Below are 8,282 nucleotides of genomic sequence, written 5' to 3'. Positions count from 1 at the left end.
TTGCTATCATAATTTTGTACCAATACCATATATTGTGTAACTTAACCTATTATGAATTAATTCCTTACATGGTTAAAATGCAAAAATAACAAAAATAAAGAAACTAAGTTATACATAACAAAGTTAAAGTCAAATATTTATTTTAATTGATTTGAGCAATAAACTTCTTGAATAGGGATAGTGAATGGATATACAATAATACAGTATCCAGTACTACAGTCCTTTAGCGTTTCTAATTTAGAGGTTAGTTCAAGGTATTGAAACTCATTAACCTTCTAGACTTTACATTCAAAGGTAACCAATGGCGTACAGGTGTGTACATACCTTCTCCTTACTGTTAATATAGAGTTACCGTCGTTGAATAGGTGACACCAAGTAATCCTTTAAATAATATGTAGGAGATGTAGAACAGTTGAATGAGATCTACACTTTATTTTATAAGTACTATCATGTGTAAACAAATGCTTCTAAAACAATAATGATAAAAAAAAAAAAAATTATTTATTCAGTTTGCATACATCTTTGGGTATAAGCTAATCATTAAATCGAGCGCATTTTGACGTCGTTTCCCATTGATCATTAAATGGTTTGAAATTGAAAGATATAAATGGTAAACAGCAAGAAATTTAATATTTTTATGAATTTCGTCATTATTATCATACAAATATTACTATGATACTATACTAATTTTTTATATTGAACTAGGACTCGATATTGTAATATTTTACTATTCTGTAGTAATTAGTAGTACATTGTTAATAATGTACAATGTTACTATTAAATTAACAGAAAGATTTATCAGTATGCCAGTATATATATTTTGTAAAACTTGAACTATTTGACAATTTTACATTAGTCTCTGATTATGTTTTTCCCTGAAGACTTCGCAAATTAAGTAATGACGAAAGCAAGAATTCCAGTGAACTGAGAGGGAATTGTTATTGAAAGTTATGGGCTGGTTTTTTAGCTTTGTTTTACTATACATGTTGTGGAGAATAAGTAATTTATATTTCAAAATGTGGTTTAAAAATATAAGTTATCTACATAATATTTACAATTTTCACCTCTTTATTCAAATTAGATTATTTTTTAAAGAATACCATTAGCATTATAGATCAGTCTTTCGAACAAGTAAACGTGTTTAGAAGGTGCAGCTAAAACGGTAACGCAGGTTATAATATTGGTCGATATTGTAATAAACAGTTTGAAAAAGTTCGTGACTATTTAAAGAATTATTTTTCGAAGACTAAATGTATGGAATTTCCAGTTGCAGATGTGGATTGCGGCAAGAAGGGTTTGGAAAGGCGCAACGCCCGAATTGTTGGGGGAGAAAACGCGTTCCAGGGGGAATTCCCTTGGCTAGTATCTGTCAAGCGGGGTAGAGGACACCTCTGTGGGGGAACCATCGTCAACAGTCGCTGGGTCCTCACAGCAGCGCATTGTCTCTGCAGGTAACATTCCACTCACTATTCTTGGAGCATATCCCCAGTTTTGTTACTGCCTACCAAAAAAATATCAATCGCAAGTACCTGTTTATATTTAAACTAATTACAAACTACAATGAAACCTATCGACACCGAAAATGTATTGAAATGAAGAAATAATTTTAAATATTTTTAACTTTACATTGATTTGTACAAAAAAAGATCTGTATCCACCTATTTTAAGGTACAGTGGTTAATGGCTATAAAAATACAAATCTATTTATTAGTTAAATTAATAACTTTTGTATGCTAATAAATTGCAAGTGTGGCACAGTTTTAAGAGCGTGATAAAATTTTATTTATAAAACTGATAATTACATTAATAACGTTTAACAATGATTTTTAAGAACCTTTACAGGTTTAAAAAGTATCGTCACAGTTTAAAATTGTACTTTAGATGTCTTATTTGTAACTTTGAAACTTATTTGCAAAACTTTCGCAGTTAGTTTATATATGGCTTTTATCATAAATATATTTACGTTTTAATTGAATATGGTTTTAATGTCTTTATTAAACCAATTAGAAATTAACAACGCATCTGACACATTTTTAATGTGGTAAATGTGGCATGAAATTCAAATTAGGAATTAAATCAGTTTTTTAGTATATATAAACGGTAGTTGGAATATTTCAATTTCAACAGAATACACAATATATTATGTTCGTTAAAATATTCATAAATTTGTGGCTGAGGGTTACAAGATAATTTAACGATTCTAGTGAATATAAGATAACTCTATTGGCTAACGTTACTTCTCTTGGTTTTATTTTTTGTTGAAAAACCATTGATTTGAAAAGTAAATGTCATAATTTGTATAATTTTGTAAAGTAAACTCTGCGGTTTTCAATAGAATTTTGAATGATGTGGAAATTAAAACTTTTTTTTGCATGTGCGCCCATTGCTTTGTATATAAAAATATAACTTAATACGAGTACATTAGTTTCTGGTAAATTTTGAAATCGTGTGTTAAGAAGTTGTAGTATGTTTAAACCACAACATATTTTATCAATCAATGTGTGAAACCATAAAAACATTAGTTTACTAGTATTAGATATTTTACTTTTCGTAGTTTGTAAATAATTATACTAAGGATTTATCGTTTAATCATGCCACTTCTTCCAGTGGGTCTGAGGTGATGAAGGCCAACAGTCTCCGGGTGGCAGTGGGAGCCCATGATCTGAGACGCGGACAGGACTTGGACCTGACTGTCTCCCAGATGACGTTACATCCTCGCTACAGCTGTGATCGCTATCACGATGATATCGCCCTGCTGCAGTTGGAGTCACCCTTGGATTGGTCCCCTGGAGTCATGCCTGCCTGTTTCCCTAAGGGCACCACTCCCCCGCCCTCCTTCTCGGATCTGGAGGCTGTCGTGGCCGGCTGGGGGTGGACGGATGAGAACTACTCCAAAGGTACAAAGGTTGACAAAGACTGATGATATTTCAGTTAGTTCTAATATATTATTTTTATAATAATCATTAAGTTTCTGTGAAATTATAATCTACTAGTTTTGATAAATTTACGGTATCCCATATTAACCATATTTTGATCAAATATCACCCCTATTACCATAAGCAGTTCATTTAAGTTTCGTCCACGGAGGATTTACAAAGAAACTAACAAGAGTATTGTTGTGCCAATGTATATGGAGAGCAGTTCTTCAAAAATCTATAATATAATACCAATTGATCTGTTATCAGTTTATTTATAAAATTGTTGAGAAAGTTATGAGAATAATATTAATTAAGTATATATAAATGACAAAACTTTTAATTAATGAGCAGTATTGTTTTAATGTACGGAAAATGCTTTATTATGTTTTCCATAGGTATGGTACAACGGCTAAAAGAAAGCCTAGAAGACCCATAATACCAATAAATAATAAAAAATATATTTATTGGTTTTAAATTAATTAGATAGTTAAAAGCTTTCGGTGTAAGAGGAGTTGCGCTGGATTAGTTCTGTAATTTCATAAGCAACATAGAGCAACAAGTGCGGTTGTGTGGCAGGCTCACCAGATCGCTGAATTCACTGAACATTGTTTATTTATTGTTTACTGTCTGAGCGTTAACTCGTGGGTCCGAAAATATTTAATTTCCGTTCGCCTGTCTGTCTGTACACTTGATACAACGGAGAATCATAATGTTGTTATCATGTTTTCCAAATGAGGAACAATGAGTTCCATTATTGTACATGTCACTCAATGGGATTTGGCCGAGCGTTAGAGAATATTTTTATATTTATATTATGAGTGACGTGACGGCAATGCGAGAATAGTAGAATAAATAAATTTGTAAACAAGCTTAATCTTATATATATAAAAATATTGAGTCACGATGTATGTTGCCAATAAACTCCAAAACGACTGAACCAATTTCAATCAAATTTCACATGTATCCGTAATTTAGTCTAACTTAGAAGATAGGATAGTTATTATCTGAATTATTCGCTTATGTCGTGAATATAAACGAATAAAATGAAGAAAAGTTTTCAAAGCGCCTGCACATTATAACCTGCAATTACGAGATAGATACGTATATTAAACAGTGAAACACTATTTGAAGGCGCTAAGTTATGATGTATAATTGTCTAAACTAAATTTTTGGTTGAACTTAAAGGTTGAGTGGTAGACCACTTTGTAATAAAATACATTATGCATGTACAATACATTTTTGACATATTTTCTTGATCGTGACATCAAGGTAAAATCTACATCGGGGTTGGAAATATAATTTACTTCAACCAGAAATGCTCATACGCGGGCAAAACTTACGAAAAGCGTGCGAAGCCGCGGGAAACAGCTAGTATACTTATAAATTTTTTATCATGTGGCGTACGAACACATGTAGCTTATTCAAACCAACACATCCACCATCAGTTTAAGGTGACGCGGTGTGTGAACTTTTATTATTTAAACTCTGATATGGAACACAATTTAATGAATAAAAATGTGAAAGCTTTGGAAAGATATCTCGAGATAGAGTTCATCTGTAGAATAGAAATGTTGTATGAAGCTTCATTTATTCACATAAAAGAGTTCTATAGTGTTGCATGTCCAACAATATAATTTGGTACACTCTGTTGTTGTTTACGGAGGGACGTAAAAATTTGTTTGCCGTGTGTTAGTCATTCTATCTGTAAATAATGAAATGAGGTATAGAAATATTGCATTAGACCTCAGCGAAACCTGTTATGCGCAGTTTGCCCTACTCCTTCCTTGTTGTAATAAGCTACAGCAGTAAGTTGTAAAGAATGCGTCCTCGTTTGATTTCGTTTTAGTTAGCAAGACTCAGGAAGTGGCAGTACCGCTTTACTACACTGTTTAAGTAGAACAATTAACTGTTTATAATTGTAATATAATCTACTATATTGTATATTTATACCTCAGTACGATTGACTATGTGGTTAGAAATCTTTCTCAAATTGTCTTATATTATAAATTCAAAGCATGTTTAATGTCGGAAATATATCCTTAAATCATTATATTATATCTTGATGACGCAGGGTTCAGATCAGATGTGCTGCGCAAAGTGAAACTGTCAGTGGTGGACAACCAGAAGTGCCGAGATTGGTATCGTTCCCAGGGGAAGAAGCTGAAGATTCTGGACACCCAGATGTGCGCTGGGGTGGAGACTGGAGGCAAAGACGCTTGTCAAGTAAGTCATTTGGTTCCATTAGACGTCTAAGCATTTTTTTTCTCTTTCGATTCAATTACCTATGTTTACATAATTTTTAACAGGTGTTCAAATCATTATGATTATGATCAGGCACTTTTTACGAAAACTATATGTACCAGTCTCCAAAGCCTTAAAAATGTTTTAAAACTTCCATATATCTTAGTATATTATTTAAAAATTTTGTTTCATATGCTTTTTTCTTACATCCTTACTCTTGTTACACATTAGCGGGCTACACAATAAATAATGCACGATGTGTTTATAATGTAATTCTACGTCTGTTCCAGTTGAGTTAAAAATTGTTATTGAATTAATATTGCAATCCAGATACAACCTTATAAAGAGAAAGTTTAAATAATTGGTTATATAAAAATGACAAATATATCAAATACAGGACGCAAACCAATAATAAATTACGATATAAAAAGTAGAAGTAATAATTTTAATGTGGGCCTCAAATGTTCTACTTTAGTTCCGTTTATAGTCTCTATATTCTCCAAGACATATATATATATATATTTATTTATAATTTTACATTATATATACAATTTCAATAAACATTGAATCACAAAAAGTACTTGCTCCGCCGGGACTCGAACCCGGATCTCTCACTTGTCGGATGAATGTGCTACCGTTAAACCACAGAGCCCATGTATTAGATAAATAAATAAATAAGTGAGTTTAGATATATATATATATATATATATATATATATATATATATATATATATATATATATATATATTTCACTCCCACAAAACTCATATTCACTGCCACAAAATTAGATTTTGTTGCACTCTAAAAATATAGTTTTACTCAAAAACAAATGTTAAACATGGAAAGAATATGTTGCAAGCTCGTTATTCTTGTAGGCTGACAGTGGTGGTCCGCTGATGGTGGGGGAGGGGAAGGACGTGCAGGTGGTGGGGGTGGTCTCAGCAGGTATCGGCTGTGCCAGACCACGTCTCCCCGGACTATACACCCGCATATCGCACTTCTTGGACTGGATTACCGAGACCATTAAGTCTTCATAAGGATAACGAAGATGTAATACATTACCTATGTTAATTTTTAAACTGAATTACCTGAATGTATATAAAACCATGTTGTTCTAGTCAATTAATGTACATAAACGTGTAAATAATCTAAAATACAATAAAATAAAATGTTACTTTTTAAGCTATGACTTTTATTTTTAGAACAATGGAAAACTAATTATTCTCTATTAAAACTTTTATGTATGGATGCTGTACATAAAAATTTAATAATATTTTTAAATCTAGTTTTTATCGGTGTTTTCCAAAGAATGTCAAAGGAGGGAGATAACACAAAATACTGCCTTTCATCCTGTCATGATGTGGTTCTAATACGCAGATTTCATAACAAATGGAAAAAGAAAGGAACAACTGATTGCAATTAATGAAATAGATAAAAGGCACTCAATCAGTAGATCCATGAAGCACAGTTCTAGTTATCCTGGCTGAGGTGATGATTGAAGGTCAAGCGATCAGCTCACTGTTTAGCGGCTAGAGACAAGGCTAGGCGATTGTATGCAGATCAGCGCGACGCGGTGACCGAGACCCACTGACACACTGACTTGTCTATCGACACAGAACGTACGCTAGCCATTGTTGACAGAGGCATTCATGAGTCACGTGACCAGTCTGATCTGGCAACTGCAGTTACTGACGGTGCTGATAGTTAGGCATACGATAGTTATTTTATTGACCGGAACCACAAGATAAACATTATTGCATATACTATCAAGATGCCCTAGATATAACGATATTTGCTAAGGAAACTTTTATACACCGTAAAAGAAATCGATAAAAAATAAATTTGTCAAAAAAATAAGATCGAATAGAATAAGAAAATGGATTACGCTACTTCCATATGCTTCATAATTCAAAATAAATGTGATTATTGTTATTACTATTTATGTCGAATTTTTAAACAGATTTTACCAAAATTTTTATTAAAAATAAATTCGTGATGATAGCACATTAAAATCTCACAAAAACACAATTGAGGAGCCGACCGAGTAAACAGGAATCTGTTCAAATTTGCGTTATTGAAATTTAATGCAAATTGCAATGAATCTAATGTAAATCAACTTGAGGAAATTTCAGAATTCACCACAGATATTCATGTCGGTGATGAACATTATGTAAATGCTCAGCTGTTATATTCTCATAGCAGGACTGATATTGTACCACGGGAGATCCGGTTGTGGCTTGAGAAAGTCGTAATTGTGCCCGATCGGATATACCATATATAAATAATAATTTATCCTTGTTTACGGAAGATTTATTTTACGCCATTAGCATTATCAGTGATCGTACTAAATATTTGTACGTGAAAAGGATCCAAACCCACTTGCAAATTTTTAACAACCCCTCCGGGAATGGAACCTTTGACCTTGGTTAGAGAGCCGAAATCTTACCAATATAAATTTTAAAATGTTTTATAAGTAACTAATGATTTTTTATCTTGATCCATTTACCTCTATGATTTGACTGTTTTGAATAACAAACTTACGTTTCGTATTCATAAGTTTTCGCCGAATCTGGTGAGAATCTCATCAAAAATACTACCTTCGTTGTGTTTACAGGAAAGGCAGAAAAACACATTTTCGTTTAAAATTGGTTTCCGGACTTTGAAAATGACATTTACTTCAGTAATAGTAAAGAAAACAAAAAATTGCATTAAACATTGAAATATTCTGGTAGTTAAAAAAGTATATTAATTTTAAGCAGGTTTTCTTTGGACCTAACTGTTCTCAAGTTATATATCTAAATACCTATTAGCATTTATTCTGGCTAAGTAATACAGTTTCAAAATTTTCTGTCTGGAGGCTATAAACCTAAGAATAAAGTAACTATAACAACTATTAACAGATGGTTTTTCCCTTATAACTATATTAGATTTTATTCTGTACGTCTTTATAGACCATTAGTCTTATGAAACAGAAAAAGGGGATAAGTCGGTGCAATAAAATTATAAAAAATGCAACGGTCATAGGCAGATTTGATCCTGCGGTATCTCTAACTCAGACCCAAAGTATGACACCTAATAAACCAGCAAATTTTCCAAATTTGTGGTGCTTTGCTCAATTCGAGT

The 8,282-nt window shown here is 32.3% G+C and overlaps 1 protein-coding gene across 1 annotated transcript; it reads left to right on the top strand.

Moving 5' to 3' along the window:
* The first annotated feature begins 1,254 nt into the window (after positions 1–1,254).
* Positions 1,255–6,260, top strand: LOC124365577 (trypsin-1-like). Its single transcript, XM_046821570.1, has 4 exons — positions 1,255–1,451; positions 2,608–2,897; positions 4,990–5,141; positions 6,035–6,260. Exons 1-4 carry the CDS (start codon positions 1,255–1,257, stop codon positions 6,194–6,196), a joined length of 801 nt encoding a protein of 266 aa, XP_046677526.1. The 3' UTR covers positions 6,197–6,260.
* The last annotated feature ends 2,022 nt before the right edge of the window (positions 6,261–8,282 follow it).

This window comes from Homalodisca vitripennis, chromosome 6 (assembly GCF_021130785.1).
Source record: "Homalodisca vitripennis isolate AUS2020 chromosome 6, UT_GWSS_2.1, whole genome shotgun sequence".
Taxonomy (NCBI): domain Eukaryota; kingdom Metazoa; phylum Arthropoda; class Insecta; order Hemiptera; family Cicadellidae; genus Homalodisca; species Homalodisca vitripennis.
Note: the sequence above shows the minus strand (reverse complement) of the source record. Positions and strands in the feature narration are given on the sequence as shown.

Excerpts from the sequence above, each read along its gene's own strand:
- LOC124365577 (XM_046821570.1), top strand. The coding sequence starts at position 1,255 with ATGGAATTTCCAGTTGCAGATGTGGATTGCGGCAAGAAGGGTTTGGAA. Across the intron at positions 1,452-2,607 it reads GCAGCGCATTGTCTCTGCAG|TGGGTCTGAGGTGATGAAGG; the intron begins GTAACATTCCAC and ends CACTTCTTCCAG. Across the intron at positions 2,898-4,989 it reads GGATGAGAACTACTCCAAAG|GGTTCAGATCAGATGTGCTG; the intron begins GTACAAAGGTTG and ends TTGATGACGCAG.